We start from the raw sequence: 24,726 nt of genomic DNA, 5'->3' as shown, positions 1-24,726 counted from the left end.
TCTGCCTGTGTGTTTCTGCCTCTCTCTCTGTCTCTCTCAGTGTCTCTATGAATAAATAAATAAAATCTTTAAAAAAAAAACTGAGGTTGTTACTCCTTTTTAACAGATGAGAAAAATTAAGGTTCAAGGGATTTTTAAAAAATTTGTCAAAGGTTACAAAAATATTAATTAGGAGCCAGATTCAAATCCAGGTCTGTCATACTGTTTACTTCATGTCATTTTTTCATTTTACCAGTCTAAGCAAGAAAACAATCATGATAAGACTTGTCCAGTACCCTTTGTTTATCAAAGTATTGTGGTGCCTTAAATATGTAATTTTCCATTGATTTGGGTTATTTTCTTTCTTTTTTGGGGGGGGCGGGGTTTTTTCTTTAAAGAAGTTTTCTAGTCTTAGATCCTTTCATGCTGTTGAGGTAGAAAGAATTTGCTGTTGGTATTGTTACTTTAATGGGACTTATAATGTGATTGGAATAAAGTGAGATTATAGTTTATCTAAAAAGGACACTTTGAGCATTGTAAGTGACAGTTTTGCTTTTAAATTGGGAGGAATTTCTAACACAGATGTGTAAAAAGTAGAATTTTTTTGGAATAGATAGCAAGTTTTCTAATCAAGCATATATACATAAGAAATCCTGCATAGATAAGAGAAATGGATGATTGTGAACTCTGCCTGAGGAATATAAACCCAGAGGGATCTGATTTATCCCTCTCCTCAGGAACTCCCACTGTTTGTGTATAAAGTTTTATTGGCACACAGCCATAACCCATTTGTTTACATAATGTCTGTGGCTGCTTTTATGCTGTAACTGCAGGATTGAGTAGTCTGCAATGCCTAAAATATTTACCATCTGGCTTAATCTCCAAAAGTTTGCTGACCCTTCCTGTAAAGTAAACCCCTGCAAAAATGATTTTACTTGATTTATCCCATAAAAATACAGGAGACTTTTCAAGCTTAGGCTATTAACTCATTGATTCTTTCTAAGGTTAGCTACAAAGTGGTCTCCTTTACTAAGAGCAAATTTAGACCATATGAGAAGTCATGTTCATTTATAAAAGGCTGAGCTAAAGACTTTGTCTTTAAAGTTCCAATGCCTATGTGGTTTCTGGGTGGCGCAGTCCGTTAAATGTCTGACTCTTGGTTTTAGCTCCGGTTATGATCTCAGGATTGTGAGATTAAGCCCCACATTGGGTTCCAAGCTAGGCATGGAGCCTCCTTAAGATTCTTTCTCTTCCTCTGCTCCCTCCCAGTCTCTCTCTCAAAAAAATAAAAATAAACAAACATAAATGCATTTATTTTTTAAAAGTTCTGATGCCTGCAGAACTTCATGCAGGACAGAAATTTACCAGAGGCCAGCAAGAGGTGAAAGAGTTTATTAAAGATGGAGAGCAGATACAGATGGACTGTCCAGGACGCTTGGAAAGGAAAGGATCCTGAGTCTCATCTTTGTTTGAGGTCTAAGGGTTTTTATTGAGATGGTGGTCTGATGTACGTGTCCTTTCAGGTATCCAGGAACCAGTTAGACTAAGGACAAGGTCCAGGTGTCCATCATAAGTCACTTACTCCTTGAAGCCAGTGGTCTTGGCTTTGAGATCCCTAATGCCAGTGGTTTAGATATTGTTCTGGAAGACTCCAAAGATATCATTAATTTTGTCCCTTACAAGGAGGACATGGCTTAAAGCATATGTAGGGTAGAGGTGCAGGTCCCAGCAAGAATAGAAGCAGGAAAAAAAGCAAAGGAACAACACAGCCTTTTCTTTCTGGGGTCACTTTAGTTTTCCTCTCTCAGTTCCATCAGGCTAATTAAAAACCCCAATCAACTTATTTTCTTTTAGCTTTTTTATTTTACCCATTCTATTCAAATGTAAAGCACATTTAGCTTCAAATGAAGTTCATTGTGACCTCAGGCAAAGGGAGGAAACCACATGTGGGAGTGCTAGAAATAAACCGAGTGCCTCTCTTTGGGAAGCAACAAGTGTCTAACAAGAAAAAGGAACTTGTCTGTTCTGTGAGATCCCTGCTGACTTTTTGTACTCTGACCCCGTGTTTTTAAAATATGTAGAACTTTAATTCTTTAGGGTTCATTTCTAAATGAATACTTTTTTCTCACTAAACTTTTTTTTTTTTTTTTTTTTTTTTACTGTTTCTATAAATATGTGTGCTCCAGTGTTCCTATTGTTTGTTTTTCTTTTTTGGCCAGCTGTTCAGGTTAAACTGGGTCATGTAGCACACACACTTCTAAATTCAATTATAAATCTTCAGGTACCTTCTATGCTTTATTACTTTGACCAGAATATTTTAGTACTTGTAATAGTGCCATGTTAGCATGAATGAAAGTACCTATTACTCATTTTCATTTTTCTCAGATGTCTCAAAAATACTCTTGGTTTCTTTCATGTTAAATTAGAACATTTGTAAACCATCAGTATGTTAGAACACTCTGACTTCATTTGGTCAACAAATAATAGGTATTCAGCCTTTATTGTCAAGTGTCATAGGTTGTCTGTACGTAAATCTACCTGACCTTTGGTAGATTTGAAAATCCTCTACTGCCCCCTGAATTTTGGATGGTTGTCTTCATTGTGACTTTACATCTGAGTTACATTAATGGGATTTACTTCCCTTTTAAGAGTGCTGTTCAGCAGTTCTATAATGAAATTGGTATTGGTAGTTTTGGAAGAATTAAAGAAGAAGATGGAAGCAATGCAAACATTAAGTAAAGGAATTACACTTTACTCTTTTGGAAGCAAGAGGCTACAGTACCATTCAGATTTGCATTGATGTGAGAGAGTCAAGGCCAGAGAAAACACACCCATTGAGAGTAGGGTTATGGGGCTGCCATCCCCTCTGCTGTAGAATATATATTTTAATACTTGTTTAGTGGAAAGGTAACAAATTGCTTCTTGAGTCAGAAAGTCTGAGAAAGGGATAAAAACATTACAAGTTGTTATAGCCTTTATAAGAAGTGTGGAAGTTGAGTGCAAAATGAGCCTGTGTAAGATGGTCAGGGCTCCAGGAGTTTGTCCCCAGCTTGACTTCTGTCAAACTGTCTGACAAGGATGTTTTTTCCTCCCCATTGTGAGAATTTCATCCTTAAGACACTGAATGCTTTTATCACTGCACGCTTTTGAAGAGGAAGTTGGATTTTTGCCCAGTTTGGCTGCAAGTGAGGTGGGAGGAAAGGAGGAAAGTGAGCCAAAGTGCAGTTTAACCGTGCATGTTTACCTCACATGTGTTGTGTCAGGATAAGGACAGGGGTGTTGAGAATGATTCCATGCTCCAAGCTACCTTTCTTATTAAACGGTAACTTTTTAAAAGGAGGGAAAAAAAATAGTAATGCAGATGTAAAGCAGCCTATTGATATATCAGGCTGCCAGCATTTAGTTGGCAATTCTATTCTTAGCCTTATTTTGTTAGAACGAGGAAAGTGCCTAAAAGAGGCATAAGATAACTGATTTCTTGGTCATATGGAAACTTAAGGATTATTATTATTATTATTATTATTATTTATGATAGTCACAGAGAGAGAGAGAGAGGCAGAGACACAGGCAGAGGGAGAAGCAGGCTCCCTGCACCGGGAGCCCGACGTGGGATTTGATCCCGGGTCTCCAGGATCGCACCCTGGGCCAAAGGCAGGCTCCAAACCGCTGCGCCAACCAGGGATCCCAACTTCATAAAGTCCTTCAAAGCTTTCTCATTGCCTTTAGGAGAATGACAGAAGTCCTTACGTGACCTGTCAGGGCCCTGCATAGTCTTTCCAAAACTGTTTCTTGTCCTCACCTTGCTTTTGTATTCTCCCTTATATTTTCCTCCAACTCTGCTGTCCCTTCTTCCTCACAGAGATCTTTATTAACTCTTGACATGTTCTCATGGCAATTTTTTTTTCCTTTTTTTTAACATTAAAAAAAAGATTTTATTTATTTATTCATAGAGACGGAAAGAGAGAGAGAGGCAGAGACACAGGCAGAGGGAGAAGCAGGCTCCATGCAGGGAGCCCGGCGTGGGACTCGATCCATGGTCTCCAGGATCACGCCCTGGGCTGCAGGCAGTGCTAAACCGCTGTGCCACTGGGGCTGCCCTCTCATGGCAATTCTTGTTCATACAAAGATCATGTACACATTGTGCATTTGGGCCTTATCTGTTCACTGAGAGCAAGGACCGCTTTTCTTCTTTCTATATCACCAGCAGCAAACAGAATGCATGGCACATAGCTGTACCCATTTATTTATTGAGTCTATGAATTGCATCCATTGCATTTTCTATAATCAACTTTCATTTGAACTTCCCCAGGTATCACATTCCATTTTGGAGTTGCTATAAGGATAGCACAGTTTTTACAAAACTAGAAAATATTTACAACCAAAAGAAGAAAAAGATAATGTTAATATATTAAAAAGTCATATAAATCACTAAGGAAAATATTTTAAAACCCTAATAAATAGGGAAAGAATGTGAATCCTAAGACATAAGAGAAAATCTTCTAAAAATGGGTAAAAGAGACATGAGAAAGTTTTAATTTTCATTAGGGATTATATAAATGAAATTCAAAGCAAAATGCTACCTATCAATTTAGCAAAAATTACTTTACACAAGAACAGCATGAGAGGCCTGTTAAATAATCAGTGACTCTAGAGACTGTTGGATTTGAAAGATAGTTTCAGAGCCGCACAAACCTATTTTTAAGTCTTAGATCTTATGCTTAAATGTATAACCTTTTGCAAATTACTTTTTCTCATTTGTGAAATTGGGAACTTACTGAACAGGGATTTTGTTATTTTTTTGTTTGTTTTTTGTTTTTTGGAGGGGGGGGATTTCGTTATTAAATTTGTCTATTCGTTCAGAAATATTTATTGAGTGCCTGCTTTGTGCCAGGCATGTTCTCAGGCACTGAGTATACAGCAGGGAACAGAACACCCCTGTCTAGTAGAACTTCCATCCTACTGGTAGAGAGAAAGACAGTAAACAAACATATAAATAAAATGTACAAGATGTCTGGATAGTGTTGAGGGCTTACAGTGGAAAATGAAGCAGGGAAGAGATAGCAAGTTTTGTGTTACAGATAGTTTTGTAAATTTAAATCAGGAATTTCTCACTGAGATGGAAACATTTCAGCAAAGACTTCAAAGAAATAAGGGAGTAAGTCATGTAGATGTCTTGGGGAAAGATGTTCTGGGCAGAGAAAGTGGAATTAGGGACTGTTGTGCCTTATACGTTTGAGGAAAGCAAGGGAGCCAGTATAGTAGGAATAAAGTGAATAAGGGGAGGATATTAGAAGTGAAGGACGTTGTGAGAGCTATGGCAAGCATGTTGGCTTTCACCCTAAGGTTGGAAGCCAATGCAGAAATTTTGATGGGGTGGGGGAGTGACATAAAATGCGTATCTTTTAAATGGACTGTATTGCTATTGGATTTAAAACAGACTATGATGTGGAAGCAGGGAGGCTAATAAAGGAACTTGAATAATTGAGTAAAGATTGATGGTGACTTGATCTAGAGTAGGAACCAAAGGAAGAGTGGAGGCAGAGAAATCTTAGGTACACATTTTCAAAGTAGGTAAATGCTGGTTATGAGAGAAAGAGTCAAAGGTGACTTTAAAATTGTGAGTTTGAACAACTGGAAGGATGGAGTTGCCATTCATTAAGCAAGGTAATGTGTAAAGTGCTTAGCCTGCTACTATTAAGTGCTCTATATAGGGTAACTCCCTTCTCCAAAATTTAGAGTAAAAATGAAAGACTTCTTTTATCTGATATGCTTCTGTCCATCTCTACAAATGGAATATTTTATCAGAATAACTAGATAACAAATTATAATTTAGCGTTGTCTCTGCTTCTCTCTGTGTGTCTTTCATGAAGAAATAAATAAAGTCTTAAAAAATAATAGTAAAATAAAAAAAATCAAGGAAGAAACTTACTCTGTTAAAGTTTCATTTTATGGCTAACATATACATGTGACTGTGCCAATTTTTTTCCCTTTCAGGATGCTGCCTTATGGCTGTTTAGCGACAGGAGACCGCTCTGGCCTCATTGAAGTTGTGAGCACCTCTGAAACAATTGCTGACATTCAGCTGAACAGTAGCAATGTGGCTGCCGCAGCAGCCTTCAACAAAGATGCCCTTCTGAACTGGCTTAAAGAATACAATTCTGGGTTAGTTTGTGTATCATTCTTCTGAACAAGCAGCCGGACAAAAAAATGGCTCTTCCAAGTAGAACCATAATTGTCCTAGAGGAAATGTTAATGTTATTTATTGCTTTATTTCAGGTTAGATCAGAATGAGAAAGTAGGCCTTCCTAAAGTCTCACAGATGGTTAGCATTAAATTCTACTTTATCTAGATCAAATTTAAGAGCCTTACAGTAGTTACAATATAAGATTTTACAAAATTTTTAAATAATTTTTTAAATGTGTCAGCTTCTATACTTAGTGAATATATGACCTTAGGTAAGTTTTCAGTAGACTTTTACAATAGCAGTAAATGAGTTTGTAGACTGTGATCTCTCCATATTAAAAAGAAAAAAAAAAACAGGGCTGGAAACTGTTATTAATGGTTATTATGTTGGAAAAGACCTAATCATAGACAATTAAGGAATTTCATAGTGAGGGAAAACACTGCAAGTATTTTGTCTAAAGACTTCAAAGTCAGATTTATATTTCATCATTGGCAAAACCCAAGGGCTTGTGTGGAGAATTAGTTTTCAAATTTTAATCTTAAGACTTTGTCTTTAAAGGGTCTGTGTTACCAACTTCTAATTTAAGTCAGTGACTTAAAGTGTTGAAACTGTAATACTTAACTCTTAAATACGGAATTCTAGTGTTAGGTCAAAACTGATCAAAAAATGTTCTAAAGCCCAGCATCATATCATCCAAGCAAAGCTGAGGGTCTCCTATTATTATACATATGAACCTACTCCCCAACCCCAATGAAGCTCAGTCCCCAGGACACAGCAGTTTGAATGGCTGAGGTCCAGTGATCCAAAGTCTTTGAGTCTTCCTGCTGACTTCTTTCTGCCCTGCTTCTGCACTGATCACCCTCCCTCTCTTGGCTGATCCTGCATGGTCTGCTCATACGGTTTTGGCAGCTCTGTGTTGCCTTTCTACTCAAAATTAAAAAGGAAACAAGTGTGAATTGGGTCTTACTATCCCATACTTTTGGAGTCTGAAAACATCTATTCCTTCATTCATTCATTCATTTTTTTTTTTTTTTCTCTCTCTCTTTCTTATTCAGGGATGACCTAGACCGAGCCATTGAAGAGTTTACCTTGTCCTGTGCCGGCTACTGTGTAGCTTCTTATGTCCTTGGGATTGGTGATAGACATAGTGACAACATCATGGTCAAAAAAACTGGCCAGGTGAGCCTCCCCAGAGTCTGCCAAAGGCCTCATGATGCTATTACATACAGTACAATATCTTGTGTAATTCAGGCAATTCTTTAGTAATGCTTGGAGTCATGTCTTTTTGCTTTCCTTTTGTTTCACACACCATCTGCTTCACATATTCATTGGTTTGTTTGCTTAAAGTTAGGTGATAAATACTTGTTTAATGTCTGAAAAGTTACTGCAGTTACTTAAAATGACCTTTCAATATAAGATATGGATAAATGGGCGCCTGGGTGGTATAGCTGGTTGAATGTCCAACTCTTGGTTTTGGCTCAGGTCATGGTCTCAGGTTGTGGGATGGAGCCTCACTGCAGGCCCTGTGCTCAGTGGGGAGTCTGCTTGGGACTCTGTCCCTCTACCCCAGACTCTCTCTCTCTCAAATGAATAAATACATCTTAAAAAAAAAAAAAAAAGATTTGGAGAAGAATTAATAGTAGGGTCCTAGGATACTAAGCCCAAAAAAGCTTTGTCAAGGAAAAATATGGGCAAAAAGGGAAATGTATTGATAGTGTACTGTTGCTACATGGTTTAGCTTTGAAATGTACTTACATGGCCTGAACAGTGTGAACATGGAGTACTAATTTAACCAGAAATTATGATATACTGTGCCTCATTGTATAGCATTACATCAGCACAAAGTACTAAATCTTTACCTTCCATAATTCAAAACTAGGAAGTAAAAAATAAGTATAAATATACCATTTAAAAAATGGAGGAAAAACCCATTAAAGAGTGGCCAGAAGTTACCTCGAAGTACTAGCACTCAGGGTATTGAGGGGGCTGTTGGGCAAGTACTTAGAAATATTGACCAAAATAGTTTGATATGTAGAACTATTTGGCTTTTTAAAAATCAGACATGTTAGGATCCCTGGATGGCTCAGTGGTTTAGTGCCTGCCTTTGGCCCAGGGTGTGATCCTGGAGTCCCGGGATCGAGTCCCACGTCAGGCTCCCAGCATGGAGCCTGCTTCTCCCTCCTCCTGTCTCTCTCTCTCTCCCTCTCTCTCTCTCTCTCTCTCATAAATAAATAAATCTTTTAAAAATTTTTAAAAAATCAGACATGTTTATAATTTGGATATATTTTTCTTTTTCTTTTTAAAAACTTTTCCTTTTTGGGATCCCTGGGTGGCTCAGCGGTTTAGTGCCTGCCTGCCTTTGGCCCAGGGCATAATCCTGGAGTCCTGGGATCGAGTCCCATGTCAGGCTCCCTGCATGGAGCCTGTTTCTCCCTCTGCCTGTGTCTCTGCCTCTCTCTCTGTGTGTCTTTCATGAATAAATAAAATCTTTTAAAAAAAGGAAAAGAATTTTTTTAAAAAAATAAAACTTTTCCTTTTTAAAGATTTGTCTTTTGCACTAGATAAATGCAGTTTAATATCAGGCCTGGGTTATTAGTGTGTATAAAAGATCTATGAGTATTAGAAACAGTCTTCCCAAGTGACCCAGTAGCCTCTGAAAACGGAGAAGGGCTCATGAGAGTTTTGTAATAATATAATTACCAAATCACTCTGTTATACACATAGTAGCAACTGTACAATCAATACAGAGTGAGGCAAGGGCTCAGCTGAAGATCAGTGAAGTGTTGCAGGTCTAGGACTGCTGAGATCTTGCCTTTCTGTTTGGAACCAGAGAAACAAGAGAAATCAAGTCCCATTTGTTTTCCAGCTCTTCCACATTGACTTTGGACATATTCTTGGAAATTTCAAGTCTAAATTTGGCATTAAAAGGGAACGGGTGCCTTTTATTCTTACCTATGATTTCATTCATGTGATTCAACAAGGAAAAACAGGAAACACAGAAAAGTTTGGCCGGTAAGTATTGACCTCATGTCAAGAAAAAAAACGTATCTGACATTTTCTCATCTGACTAGTTGGACTAGCATCTCTTAGCTGAGGTATATTTAGATCAGGGAAACATTTAATCTGCTAACTGGAGGCTTTTGGGGAATTCGCCTGTCAGAATCATGTTTTGGTTTAGAGAGGAGAAACATTCTTGAAATTTGAAATAAGTTACTGTGTTTTATTCCAATAATATACCACTCTTTGTCTTAGAAAATTCTCTGAAACTGTTAGACATTTCATTATGAGATGCTAAGAGGGACAGGCAGTTTGCTCTCATTCTAAAGGACCCAGTGTTCAGAACTTTGTAATTTCTGATCCGGTCCTCACTACTTGTATGTTTCCAAGCACGTTACTTGTCTTCTTTGTTTCTTCGTCTTAAAATAGTGACAAAAATAATTAAATTTTAGGGCTATTATGGGGTGCCTGGTGGCTCAGTTGGTTAAGCGCCCAACTCTTGATTTTGGCCCAAGTCATTATCTCAGGTTTGTGAAATCGAGTCCATGTTGGAGCTCCAAGCTCAGTGGGGAGTCTGCTTCTCTCCCACTCCCTCCCCCCCTCCTCAAACTTTCTCTCACTCTCTCTCAAATAAATAAATGAATCTTAAAAAAAATTTTTTAGGGCTATTATGATAATTAGAATTAAGTTATATGATGTGACCAACTCATACTGTGTTCACCAAACGATTATAATTATCATTTCTAGATGTGTCTGAGTTTGTGCAGAATATTTCTCTGGGTGTTCATTTCTCTTTTTTGGCAAAATTAGGGAGATAGCATCAGATGGTCCTCTTGAATAACTATCTTTAAGAGGAGAGAGAGGGAAGGCAAGATGATATGGAGGTGCAGTGCGAAAGCATCCATACTTGGGATGAAATCAAAGAAATTAATCTCTGGAGTTACGCTATAAATCTAGAATCTAGGGGATCCCTGGGTGGCGCAGCGGTTTGGCGCCTGCCTTTGGCCCAGGGCGCGATCCTGGAGACCCGGGATCGAATCCCACGTCGGGCTCCCGGTGCATGGAGCCTGCTTCTCCCTCTGCCTGTGTCTCTGCCTCTCTATCTCTCTCTCTGTGACTATCATAAATAAATAAAAAATTAAAAAAAAATATTTTAAATCTAGAATCTAGAAACATTGTTCACAAATCCTCATGGATTATAAATTACCACTTGTTTTATAACTAGTTTTTGGGTCTCATAGAATTAAAAAGCATAGAATTAAAAAGCACAGGTGTTACATATTACATAGCCTTTTATAAGAACTTTAGTTGTATTTTTAAAAAGATATGTGTCATTTTAGACAGCCAGATCAGTTCTATGTAAATTTTAGTCTTGGAACAATTTTCAAAGTGCTTTAAAAATCAGAATTAAACCTTCAGTTCTGTAGAAAATTTCCAGCTCTTACAGAAAATCTAGATATGTCTCTTGTTTTCCTTTACGAAATTTGCTCTCTTCTCTAACATCATGTTCTTGTGATTTGTTGTGTCAACTGAAGCTTCCGCCAGTGTTGTGAGGATGCATATCTGATATTACGACGGCACGGGAATCTCTTCATCACCCTTTTTGCACTGATGTTGACTGCAGGGCTTCCTGAGCTCACATCAGTCAAGGATATACAGTATCTTAAGGTAAAAACTCATTTTCTTTGTATATTGGACTTTGTAGGCATGAAGCTCAGCTGTACCTGCCTATTTCATTCAAATGTTCAAAGGGAATGGAACAGAGCAATTTCCTGTGAGACTGTACTCTCCAGGAGTGGTAGTGACAAGCAACTGAGTAATTGTCTTGCAGTCATCATAAATTTCATCTTCAAAAACCCTGTGGCAGGAACTATATTATCACCTTACCTTAGTTGTCATTCTCCATGCTGCAGAAAACATTTAAATAAGAACATGAGGCACACAGTTTAATGATGGCTGGGGAGGTATGGTTGAGATTTTGACATTTGCATGTCACTATGGAGGATATATAAAATCAGATTTTTTTCTCTTTCATTTTTAGGACTCTCTTGCCTTAGGGAAGAGTGAAGAAGAAGCACTCAAGCAATTTAAGCAAAAATTTGATGAGGCACTCAGGGAAAGCTGGACTACTAAAGTGAACTGGATGGCGCACACAGTTCGGAAAGACTACAGATCTTAATGATCAGCCTTTGCTCCTAATGTATTTGTTGGTTTGTTTAGTTTTCATTTTGCACTTGCACTAAATTGAACATGATCCTGCCAGAGATGTTATAAAGGGAATGAAATCCTGGAACTTAGTTAAATTAAGAACAAGGCATCCCACACATCCTAATCTGAACAATCCCTGATGACCACCCTCTGCTTTATTGAATGCTTCCAAGATTCATCATGAAAACTCCCAACATTATGGATAATCATTTCCTGCTGACTTTGCACGCCGAAGAATGCTACTAGAGATTGTTTTCTGTCTTATTCTTTTTTTTAAGTATTTGGTACTTTTCCAGAAAGGTGTAAATACTTCTTTTTGTATTGTGACCAAGTGTTATCACTCAACCAACTTATCCACACCTGGGGACTGGTAGTTGTTCTTACTTTCCAAATGAGGCTTAAAAGAAAGGCATCTTTCTTCCCTTTTTAAATTATATAAACTACAAATTATAACATAATTTGAAATTATGATTATTTTTCAAAAGAAATCTTTAAACTTGTGGAAAGATTAATTCTTTTGTTGATATTTATCTACCATGACAGCATCATTCCTATCAGACTTGGTGAAAATCTGCTCGTGAGGCAAATATTATATATATGCTGCATATATATTTATAAAATTTCATGTGGGGAGTTCTATATAAAAAGACATTTCTTTTTTTTTTCCTGTCGTGTTTTAAAGTTTTACAAAAAGCAGAGCTTTTTCCTAAGTTTTTAGTTAACTATGAGATCCAGTTCTTCCAGTTGCTTCTGTGATGAGGCACATAGTAATTTCAGTTTTTACATGGTATCTATGAAAGAGTTCACTTCATAGAGCATAATACTTGAGCAAATGCATCCAAGACAGAAAGCAAGTGAAAGGAAACTGTTTATGGAATCATCTCCAGACCTAAAATTCAGTATTTTAGTAAAATGCCAGCTGTTCTTACTGTATTTATTAAAACTTATAATAATGTGATTTTTCAAGGATATCAGTTCAAATTGAAATGGTTATATGCCACATGGAATTCTTTAATTTATTTGTTGAGGTACCATACACTTAGGGTGCTAGATGGCAAATAATGTTAATATGTGCAATAAGAACTACTGGTTTGAATGTGTAAATGGATGCTCTTTCTGAGTACTGGCAATATCCAGCAAAACTACTGCTTTTTCTCCAAAGATTTTTGGGAGCTCTCAATCCTCAGTGACATGAGAGAGAGAACTGAGAACCCTGTGACTGAGTTTTCTATAGGAATTTTATTAAAGATTGTTTAATTTTGTTGTTCTTCATGTTCACAGTCAAATAAATGGGTGAGCTGGTTTCAGCTGCTCTTGGGACGTGTGGGCTGCTTCTTTATGGACAGCACAGGCTTTTAGATCTCGGCACTGGGACTCTAGGAAAAGTCAGTAAACAAATTAATTTGAGAAGTAGGCTGAGGCTCATGGTCTATTCTCTGACTTCTCTCTGCTTCCCACCCCCAGCAGGAAGTGTGGGAGGCCTCTTGGACTTTTCGGAGGAGCCTGAAGCTCATCAAATTTTCATCTTTGTACCCTGAGGTGGAGGAGAATGCCCCTTTAGTGACTAAGTATTGAGCCAGACTGTAGCCACTTTGTGGCCCTCTTCCATGGAGCAGATATTCAGAACAAGTCATAGTTTCTTAGAAATAAGTTTTAGGTAAGGATAGAGATTGACCTCTGAACTGACCATTCCCAGGGCTGGTCCAGACTCAGTGAGAATTCCAGGAATAGGGTTGTGGAAGGATAGGTTTGTTCAAGGATCTTTATCTGGTAGTGATCTACTTTCACATGCACTAGCTCTTACAGGCCAGGGGGCTTGGAGACTGGCAAACATTGTCAGCTGGAAGTGGGTACCAGTGTTTCTAGAGGAGTCTCCTCAGTCCATAGGGAGCCTTGGTAAATATATGTAAAAATATGCCAAATCAATAAATGTGAGGTCAGGAGTAAGAAAGGAAAGGCTTGAGCCCAGGATGGCTCTGGACTCCTCTCCACCCTCTCTGCCGTAAGCCCCTCAAAGATAGCCAGGACAATGTGACGTAATAGCCCTCTGTAGCTGTTAACCGCTCCTAACAGGTGCTCCCCACATACTTCCTGAATTGCACATTTCTGATTCTCTTCTCAGCAAGAGAAGAGGAGGTAGCAGGCAGAGGACAGCTAACTTCAGAGGTCTGGGCTGCAGGATGAGCTTGTTGCAGGGGAACTGGTTATCCAGTACCTTGGCTCTTAAGTGCTCTGGTCAGCAATAAACCTTAGCCCAAAACACTTCTAGTTTGTAAAATGGGACTAGTAAAATAACTACCCTAGTCACTTCTATGTGGTGGTGAGAAGCTAGGTTACGACCATGAATGGAGACATAGGCTGAGTCCCAATTCAGAGGCAAACATTTCTCTCCCTGCTTCTTCCACTTGAAGACCACTAAAGGGAGGAATCTTCGGGAAGGAAAGCCCCTTCCAGAGCTCTCCCCCTACCTCCTATCTGAGGAGGCCCCTCCAGTATCTTCTCAGTTCTACCTTGCCAGCCCATAGCCCTATTAGCACCGGAACAGTCAGGCAGCCTGTAATGCAGAGGTCACTTGTCTGCAGGAGCTAAAAGACTGGTCCATGGGGTGGAGAGCAGAGAGGGACCATGCCACAGAACCCTGACTGTTGGGAATGGGCAGCTTTTAAAAAGGAGGGGGTAAGGGTTGAGATTTCTTGGAACAGAGGGCCCTGAGCTGAGTCTTCAAGGATAGAATTTAGGTGAAGGGGTGATAAGTAAGACTGAGCAGGAAGGTACAGCATGTTATAAAGGCTGGGAGGGGAGGAAAAACAGGATTCATGGGCACTAACAGGCTCAACAGTTGTTTCTTTGCCTCTGCCTCTTCCCCTCCTCCACTCCAGAGTGCTGCACTTCTCAGGGATCCAGACAGTACTTAAACCTCAGTCATATCACGCTGGAGCCTCTTCCTCTTTCACTATCTGGGGCAGTTTTATCCCCTTCTCTGATGATGGAAAACGTGTCTGACATCACTTTCTGGGTTATTCCTGCTCTAAAATGTATAACTAAGGTGTTTTTGGAACTCAGGATTCCTTTCCACTTTTAGTAAAGCCCAGGTTCAACACTCAGAAAAGTGTGCCCTTTCAAACTCCCAACGTTTCTTTTTTATTGTGAGAAATGGCACATAGAGTAATGTATACAAAACAATAAGGCATATAAATTTAAGGCTTAGCAAATATTATAGAACAGACACCCAGATAACCATTGCATAGGTCGAGAAAGGACATTGCCAACACTTAAGAAGCCATGCCAGTTCCCCTTCCTGGTCAGGACTTACTTCTCTCTGCCAAGGTAATCACCATCTCTTCTTTGTTGGCAATCATCTCATTTTCTTACTTTACAGTTATGCTGCCTCCTTTTTTGGGTCAGGCTTCTTTTGCTCTACATTATGTCTTTAAGATTCACCCATGAGGTGGAATCATTTCTTAATCATCGCCTCATAATATTCCATCTTAGTGGATATCCTATAATTTATATATCTTTTCTACTGTTGGGACACATACAGGTAGTTACTAGTTTGAGGCTATTACAAATAAATAATGCTGCTATGATGATTATAATTTATCTGCTGATTCACAGATGTATATATTTCTTTGATGTATATACTTAAGATTAAAATTAGTTGGTCATAGGATTGTGCATATCTTTATTTTGACTAAGTAATGCTAAAATAAGTGGTTGTGCCAACTTACTCTTCCTGCAGTAAGTACTGCACTTGTCACTCCATATTCTCACCAGTACCCAGTTATCCAGCATTTAAAAAAATTTAGCTATTCTGATGTGTGAGGTAAAAAAAAATTTGCATTCTTTGCTTAGTAATGAGATTAAATTGCTTTTTCATATTTTTGTTCATTTTAGTTTCCTCCTTTGTGAAATGCCTGCTTAAATCCTTTGTCCATTTATTTATTTGGATACCTGCTGTTTGGTTTTGTTTTTTTGGTTTTTTTTCCCTTCTGAGGAGTATTTTGTTTTTAGTAATTGCCTTTTGGTTTTTGTTAGGTGAAATTCTGTATGTATTTGTGTACAAGCCTTTTGTCAGTCACATGTTGAAAATATCTCTTCTACTCAGTATGTGTGACTTTCTTATTCTATTAATGTTTCTTCTCATAACACACAATCTTAATTTTAATGTAAAATTTGTCATTATTTTCCTTTATGGTTAATATACATTGTGTAGTATTTAAGATATTTTTTTTCCTGCCCTAATGTCATGAAGATACTCTCCTGGATTATACTCTAAAAGCTTTAAAAAAAAAAAACCAGGTATTCCATTTAGATCTATAATGTACCTGGAATTGCTTTTTATAAATATTGGGAAGTGCTTTTTCCTAAATGGACACCAAGTTGTCCTAGTATCTTTTATTGGGAGCCTTTCCCCACTGTTCTATAAATCCACCTTTGTCACAAACCAAGTGTCCATATATGCAGGAGTCTGCCTCTGGACTCTAGAAGATAGCCAGTAGATTTCACCTCCCTATTTCTGTATTTTAAGCGTATTTATCAAATTCATACAGAACAGTTAATGTGTAATAGGCATGCATCTAAACTGTAGATATTGAATCTGCATACCAATCTTACATAAAGGTAGGTGCAAGTGACCTTCCCCACATTACGGATGAGAAACCAGGCTTAGAAGTTCAAGTAATTTGTCCATAGTCACAAAGTAAAAGCCAGCATTCAGACTCAGGGAATCTGTCTTAAGTGTTCATGTTCTTTCCTCACAATTATCAACAATGCCTCAGTACACATTTCAGAATCTGCTTATTGAGTTCCACCAAAAGAAACCTGTGGAAATTTTGAATGAAATTGCATTATAGATTAGGTTGAAGTAAATTCATATCTTAAGAATATTGACAATTCCAGTCTATGACAATGGAATATCCTTTATTTAGATCCTCTTTATGTGCACAATGATTTGTAGTTTTCTATGTAGAATCTTTGTATATCTTTTGTTAGATTTCTGGATAAGTGATTTTAAGCTTCATTGTTGGTAAGCTATAGCAGTGGTTTTCCAAGTATGGTCCCCTGAGTAGGAATATTAGCATCTCTTGGGAACTACTTAGAACTACAAATTCTTAAAGACCTCCCCTCCCCTCTGCAAGACCTACTGAATCAACCACTAGAGATGGAATCCAGCAACCTTTTTTTTTTTTTAATTTTATTTATTTATGATAGTCACACACACACACACACACAGGTAGAGACATAGGCAGAGGGAGAAGCAGGCTCCATGCACTGGGAGCCCGACGTGGGATTCGATCCCAGGTCTCCAGGATCGCGCCCTGGGCCAAAGGCAGGCGCTAAACCGCTGTGCCACCCAGGGATCCCAGCAGCCTTTATTTTAATAAACTTTTACCAAGCTTCAGAGCAATTGATAGAAATAGAGTTGATGTTTGTGTTTAGCAGATACACTAAATATTCTTATCACTCCTATTATAGAACTTATTTTGATTCTGCATATATAATCCACAAATAGAGTTTTATTTCTTCCCTTCCATTACTTTCAACATTTTCTTTTTTTTTTTTTTTTTTTTGACCTTCTGCCCTGTGTAGGAATTGCAACAAAATGTTGAATAGAAGAATACTAAATCTTTTACTGATGTCAAAGGGAAAGTTTTCAATATTAATTATGGTATATGTTCTGGAATCTGGATTTTTTTTTTTTTACCAGATTAAGGAAGCATGTTTCAATTCTCAAGGGATTTTTTAATATATATAATCATGAAAGGATGCTGAGTTTTTCAAATTATTTTTCTGCATTTTACTAAGATGTTTCTCATTTGGGAAGTTCTGTCAATTGATGTTCAAACTTTAAAGTTTACATTCCTGAAATGAGCCCAACTTGATTGTGATGTATTTTAATGTATTGCAAGACTTGACTTGCCAATATTTCATTTGGGATTTTTGCATCTATTTTTATCACTGGAACTGGCCCATAAGTTCCTTGAAAGAAACAGATCAGGATTTGTTACCAAGATTTTGTGGCCTTATAACACAGGTAAGATTGGCATTATTTCTTACTTTAAAATCTGATAGAATTTTGCCAGTGACATGATATCTGAGAATTCCTTTGAGGTATGGATTTCATTAATAGCTAGAGGAATATTCAGATATTTTTATCTTGTGTCCATTTTAAAGAGTTGTAATTTCTAGGAATGTGTCTATTCTAGGTTTTAAATTTTATTTATATAAAGTAACTGATATGTTGCAGGGTTTATATAGATGTCCTCTTTTCATTTTTGTTATTGGGCTAGTGCCTTCTGTTTCTTAGTCTTACTAGAGGTTTTTCAATTTTATTCATCTTTACAAAGAATTAACTTTTTGATTCCTAAAATTCTCTATGTTTGTTTTCTACATTCCTTTCATCCCTCTTATTTCCTTCCTTCTACTTTATCTGGTCTTACTTTCCCTTCTCCAGTTTAGTAAGATGGCTAGTTAGCTTATTGATTTTAGCCTTTATAATAACAATCTTTATCTGCATCCCATAAATTTTGAGATGAAGTCTTTTCATCACCATTCAGTAAAATGTATGTTCTAATCTCCATTTTTCTTTCTGTGTGACTTACTGATTATTTAGAAATATATTTATTTCCAAATACATGTGGATTTTCTCATTACCACTTTGTTGATTTTTAGATTGATTGCATGGCATTCAGAGAACATATCTGTCATTTCAATTGTTCAAATTTGTGAGGCTTGCTTTTATGACTCACAATATGGTCAATTTGTTCAGTATGCATGAGAAAAAATCCGTATACTGCAGTTATTAAGTGTCCTACATACGTTCATTAGATCAATTCTGTTGTTTACATTTATATATATATTATTTATGAGATAAGTTAGAATATCTCACTATGATTTTGAATTTGCATTTTCTGGTTATATCAGTTTTTATAATTTGAGGCAATATTATTAGTTGCTTATAAATTTAGAGTTGATTTGTATCCCTGGTGAATTGAACCATTTAAAAAATTTTTTTAAAGTGTTCTCTGTGTTTCTGGCAATGTTTTTTGCTTTGATGTGTGCCAGCTTTCATTTGCTAGTGGTTGCATGGTGTGCTTTTTTCTTTAAACCTTTTATAAACCTTATAAATGTCTCTCTTGTAAATAGCATGTTGTTTTTTTGTTTTGTTTTGTTTTTGTTTTGTTGTTGTTGTTTTGTTTTTTGTTTTAAATCCATTTAACCCTACTTACCTGTTAATTTAAACATTCACATTTACATTTAATGTAATTGCCAATATATTTGGGGTTAAGTAAACCATCTTACTATGTAGTTTTATTTTTTTCTGGCTTTGTGTGTGTGCTCCTTTTTCCATGATTTTCTTTCTAGTTTTAGAAAGAAACTAAATAGTTAGAAAACATATTTTCTAGAAATATTTAGTTTTCTATTAATTTGGAAATCGCACTCTTTTACCATTCTTTTATTGATACACTAGGTTACAGCTCACATACTAGACTTATCCTTGTCTAATGTTACTTGGTACTTTTTTTTTTAATTATTTTTATTTATTTATGATAGTCACAGAGCGAGAGAGAGAGAGGCAGAGACACAGGCGGAGGGAGAAGCAGGCTCCATGCACCGGGAGCCTGACGTGGGATTCGATCCTGGGTCTCCAGGATCGCGCCCTGGGCCAAAGGCAGGCGCCAAACCGCTGCGCCACCCAGGGATCCCCTGTTACTTGGTACTTTTATTATTTTCCCAGACAGTGCAAGTAAATCTTCACTTCTCTCCCAACCCATATGCTATTGTTAGATTTTAATTATAGATAATTATTAACTCCAACAAGAAAGTATTGTTTTATACAACCGCTATGCATTTAGCCATAAAGATGGTCCCTGACTTAATGATGGTTTGACTTAAAATTTTTCAATTTTATGACAATGTGAAATCAATACCAATCAGTAGAAACTATACTTTGTGTTTTGAGTTTTGCTCTTTTCCTGGGCTACTGATACTGTAGTGTGATACACTCGTGTGTTCCTGGCAGTAGCAGCAAGCCACGGCTCCCATTCAGGCATGTCATCATGGGGTAAACAATTAGAAAGCTTACAAACATTCTGTCACTTTCAGGACAGTACTGAATAAATTACATGAGACATTCAACACTTATTATAAAATAGGCTTTGTGTTAGAAGTTTTTGCCCAGCTATAGGTTAATATAAGTGTTCCCAGCATGTTGAAGGCAGGATAAGCTATGATGTTTAGTCGGTTTTAAATGCATTTTTGACTTACGATATTTCCAAATTACAGTGAGTTTATTGGGACATAACCCCATCATAAGGAAGATCTGTATATACATTTTTACCATTATCATTGCTTTTCATCCTTTTTATCACATTTTCAAGTTTTCATTGGGGATCTTTTTTTTTTTTTCTTAGACCAAAGAAAAACCCTTAGTATTTCTTTTAGTTGTTCTACTCTTGATTAATTTCATCAAACTTTTGTTTGCCTGATAATAAATAGTAGTTTTGCTGGGTATAAAAATTTAGATGGGTAGTTATTTCTTTTTAGCATGTTGAAGGGATTTTTTTTTTTTTCAAAAAATCCATTCTTTTCTACTGAAAAGGTAACATTTTAGTATGTATTTTTTCTACTAACTGCTTTTTAAAAGTTTTTCTGTTTGTCTTTTAGCAGTTTTACTATGATATGCCTGGGGTGTTTTATTTTGTCTTTAGTTTTTTGTATTCTCCCTGTTTAGTGTCTGCAGAACCTCTTGAGTCTATAGCTTACTACCTTTCACCATTTAGAAAATTATCTTCCGATCTACTTCTGCATAATTCTCCTTTTGGAACTCCATTTATACTTATTTGACCTTTAATTGCTAATTGTGCAGTCTCTATTTATAATTTTCCCCTCTATAATCTCTGTATTTTTCTTCTAGGTATTTCCTTGTTTTCCAGTTTAGTATTGTTCTGATATTGAGTTATTAATTTCATTGTGTATTTTTCAATTTTACAAATTTGGTTCAGTTCTTTTTAAATTATTCTTTTTATCCCTAGCTCCCTTTGAAATTCCCAGAGTTGTCTTTATTGTCTTGAACATTTTAAACATTTTTTTTAATTTTTATTTATTTATGATAGTCACAGAGAGAGAGAGAGGCAGAGACATAGGCAGAGGGAGAAGCAGGCTCCATGCACCGGGAGCCCGATGTGGGATTCGATCCCGGGTCTCCAGGATCGCGCCCTGGGCCAAAGGCAGGCGCCAAACCGCTGCGCCACCCAGGGATCCCTGTCTTGAACATTTTAAACATAGTTATGTCAAGCTGTACATCTAGTGAACTCTTAAACCGCAACTGCAGCTCCTGTGGGTGTGTTTCTATTGCTTCATTAATTTTGCTAACACCAGTTCATGTTGTCATGTCTCATTTGCTTGTATATTTATTTATGCTGCATACTCACATCAAAGGTAACTCGGATTTCAAAAACAAATCAACTCTATTATTTTTTTTTAATTAACTTTTATTGGTGTTCAATTTACCAACATACAGAAAAACACCCAGTGCTCATCCCGTCAAGTGTCCACCTCAGTGCCCGTCACCCATTCCCCTCCAACACCCGCCCTCCTCCCCTTCCACCACCCCTAGTTCGTTTCCCCGAGTTAGGAGTCTTTATGTTCTGTCTCCCTTCCTGATATTTCCCAACATTTCTTTTCCCTTCCTTTATATTCCCTTTCACTATTATTCATATTCCCCAAATGAATGAGAACATACACTGTTTGTCCTTCTCCGATTGACTTATTTCACTCAGCATAATACCCTCCAGTTCCATCCATGTTGAAGCAAATGGTGGGTATTTGTCGTTTCTAATTGCTGAGTAATATTCCATTGTATACATAAACCACATCTTCTTTATCCATTCATCTTTCGATGGACACCGAGGCTCCTTCCACAGTTTGGCTATTGTGGCCATTGCTGATAGAAACATCGGGGTGCAGGTGTCCCGACGTTTCATTGCATCTGAATCTTTGGGGTAAATCCCCAACAGTGCAATTGCTGTTATTTCTTAAGTGATGCTCTTGGGGTCTCAACTCAAAATGTGGGAATTTTGCTAGAGTTTGCCAGTATTAGCTTTTGTCAACCCCAGGTTGTGTCTCCCTAGCCATGCTAAGCTATCAAAAATGCTGTTTAATCTTTTTACCTCTTGTAGAATCAGTAAACATTCCGAGGGTTAAGTGGTTTCAAATGCCTGGCTCACAAGTTTGAGTTTGTCTTCTGTTACATCTTGGCATAGAAATTCATCACTGCCTTTTCAGCTTTCTGGTGCCTTTAAGAAGTTATATTTTATATTTTTATTGATTTTTTTTTTTTAGTTGTCATTAGCAAGAGAACTGTCAGCATTCCTTTTTCCACCTTTACTCTTAACCTTACTAACTCTCCACCCACTTTAATATGCCTTCTGCTTCAGTTCATTCAGATTGATTTTGTCAATTTTGTCACCAGCTTCGTGGATATTGCCAAATCTAATGGACACTTTCCAGTTCTTACGCTTCTCATTTAAGCACCAATATGACATAGTTAACTATTGATGTTTTGTGATATTTTCTACAGCTAAGGATTTTCTACCATCTCAAAACACTCATTCTGTTTTTACACTTTCTCCTTTATCTTTTTCTTTGTATCTTTCTTTTTAAAAATTTTACATAAATGCAAAAATGTGGTAACAAATGCCCAGTTTTTAAAAGTGAATTCTTAATTTCTTTTCAATTTTCTTTGGTTACCCATTCCCTAGCATCATCATTCCCCACCTCACCCCCAACTCATGCTGTTTGTAACCTTCCATATTTCTCTCCATGCTTGCATAAATTGTGTATAGAAAAAATATTTAAAGACCTACACACACATATTATATATGGTGTCTTTTTATTTTTTAAACACAACTGCAGTATGTTATAGCTACTTTTCTGCAACTTGCTTTTCTTTCACTCAAATACCTTATGGAAATTTCTGCAGTTCATTCGGAATGAATGGATTGTCGTTTATGGTGTATTATAATTTATTCAATCATTTCTGTAGATGGGCATTCACAATTTCCAGTTTCTTTTTCCCCCACTATGAACAATGCTGCAATAAACATCCTTGTGTATATATTCTTATTATATATTGTTATTGATGACCTCTCTTCCCAAGAGAAAGGGGGGGGAGGTGTATGCATGTGCACACTGTGTTTTTAAAAAACTTTACACTTTAAAATCTTTATTGAAATTTAACATTTATATTGAACATAGCATACAGACAAAAAGGTAAAAATTATTTAGTAAATAGCTTCATTCATTTTCAGGAAGTAAATACATCTTTGTGACTAGCACCCATATCAAATAGAAAATTACTGTCACTTCAGAAATTCGTCTCATGCTCCTTGTTACTAACTTCCCCCTAAAGTGAGCATTATGGGGACTTCTAAAATTACATATTAGTTTTTGCCTGTTTTTGGACTTTATGTAAATGGAATTTTTGAATTTAACAAATGTCAGATTGTTTTCCTAAGAACTTAAAATATTTCTTTTAAACCTTAAAGTGTAAAAGGGGTACGCTTCTACATCTCAGACAGTTATATATCATTGTTCTTTTTTTTTTTTTTTTTTTGCTGTTTTCATTGTTAAAATAATTTTCCTAACTACAAATTAGTTTGAGCATTTAAAAAATATAATTGCTGGCTACTTGATTTCATTTTCCATAGCCTATTCATATCCATTCCATTTTACAATTAGCCTGACTCTTCTTGCCAATTTTTAAGAGCTCTTTATATATTATATATATCTTGGCCCTTGTCATTTACATTACAAATTTTCCCAAATCTAGTTTATTAGCTTTGTTTATGGTATTTTTTACCATATAATTTTTAAATAGATATGTCTATCTTTTGTTTTATAGCTTTAGGATTTTCTTAATTAAGGTCTTCTTGCCCTAGGCCAGTCTCAGATACTATAGCTCTTCAGTAGGCTCCACTCCCCACCCCCCCTTTTTTTTGGTCTACAAACTAGTTGATGTCATCCATTCCCATTGCTTTAAATCTCCCCTAAATGCTAATTATTTCTGCATAAATAGCCCCAGCCCAGATCCTTGAGCTGCAGTGATGCTCAAATCTGTCTACTGTCAGTGAGGGGTGTAAGTCCTAGGGGATACAACAGTATGTGAACCCTGCCCTCCAAGCTTGTTCGAGAAAGTAGATACTGTGTTAATATAGAAGGATGATGAGGACAAAAAAAAAAAAAAAAGGATGATGAGGACACTTGTTGATCTCTTGCACATTTTGTATTACTATAAGGGAAAGGCTACAGCCAAAAGATAAGTTCCAGAATATATGTAAAACTACGACAAATCTATTAGAAAATGTGAACTCAATAGAAAAATAGGTAATGACTAATAAACATGTAGAACAACCAACTTCACTAGTCATCAGAGAAAGTAAAATGAGAAATTTTTTTCAGGGCACTTGGCTGGCTTGGTCAGAAAAGCATCGAACTCTTGATCTTGGGGTTTGAGCCCCACTTTGGGTGTAGAGATTACTTAAATTAGTAAATAAAAACTTAAAAAATAATAAACATAAAATGAGATACCATTTTTGAAGAAAAACATTGGGTTGGCAAAATTTTTAAATCCTATCTCAAGTGTTGAAAATTTAAGGAAAAGAACTTCTACTGCTGGTCAAAATTTTATAATGGTACAGCAACCTTTGAAAGCAATTTGGCAAATACTGAAGATATATTTACCCTTTGATTTAGCAATTCCACTGTTTAGTATCCTTAGGACAGTGCTTCTCAATCTTTGATGTACATATAAATCACCATGGGGCCTTGTTAAAATACAGACTGATTCAGTAGGCCTGGGGAAGGACTGGAGAGTCTTACTTCCTAACAAGTTTCTAGGTGATGTCATTGCTGCTAGTCCAGAGACACGCTTTAAACAGCAAGGCCCAAGAGAAACTGACTCATATCCTCAAGGGACATAAAGATGTTCATTAGAGCATTGATGGTATTAATGAGCTTCTGAAAACTACTAAGGTGAGTGGATGGTTACATAAATTTTTATGGTTGAAAGCAAGAGTTAAAAGGAACTGGAGTTACATATGCCAACCTAGATAAATCTCAAAAACAAGGTTGAGTGGAAAAAAGGATAGAATAGGATTATTTAAAATTTTCAGTGATACTGGACAGCTGGGTGGCTCAGTGGTTGAACATCTGCCTTTGGCTCAGGATGGGATCCTGCAGTCCTGGGATCGAGTCCTGCAGTCCCTGCATGGAGCCTGCTTCTCCCTCTGCCTGTGTCTCTGCCTTTCTGTGTCTGTCATGAATAAATAAAATCTTTTAAAAAAATTTTTAAGTGA

General features: G+C 36.8%; 1 protein-coding gene across 4 annotated transcripts in view; it reads left to right on the top strand.

Moving 5' to 3' along the window:
* PIK3CB (phosphatidylinositol-4,5-bisphosphate 3-kinase catalytic subunit beta) overlaps window positions 1-12,688 on the top strand; it is a 203,152-nt gene extending 190,464 nt beyond the window's left edge. For all 4 annotated transcript variants that reach the window (XM_072726958.1, XM_072726956.1, XM_072726957.1 and 1 more), the window contains 5 exons: window positions 5,974-6,141; window positions 7,219-7,342; window positions 9,030-9,175; window positions 10,696-10,828; window positions 11,202-12,688. In XM_072726958.1, coding sequence (XP_072583059.1) covers window positions 5,974-6,141; window positions 7,219-7,342; window positions 9,030-9,175; window positions 10,696-10,828; window positions 11,202-11,339 — 709 coding nt within the window. In that variant the 3' untranslated portion in view covers window positions 11,340-12,688. The remainder of the gene's footprint in view (window positions 1-5,973; window positions 6,142-7,218; window positions 7,343-9,029; window positions 9,176-10,695; window positions 10,829-11,201) is intronic.
* The last annotated feature ends 12,038 nt before the right edge of the window (window positions 12,689-24,726 follow it).

The sequence above is a fragment of the Vulpes vulpes genome, chromosome 11 (assembly GCF_048418805.1).
Source record: "Vulpes vulpes isolate BD-2025 chromosome 11, VulVul3, whole genome shotgun sequence".
NCBI classification, from domain to species: domain Eukaryota; kingdom Metazoa; phylum Chordata; class Mammalia; order Carnivora; family Canidae; genus Vulpes; species Vulpes vulpes.
Note: the sequence above shows the minus strand (reverse complement) of the source record. Positions and strands in the feature narration are given on the sequence as shown.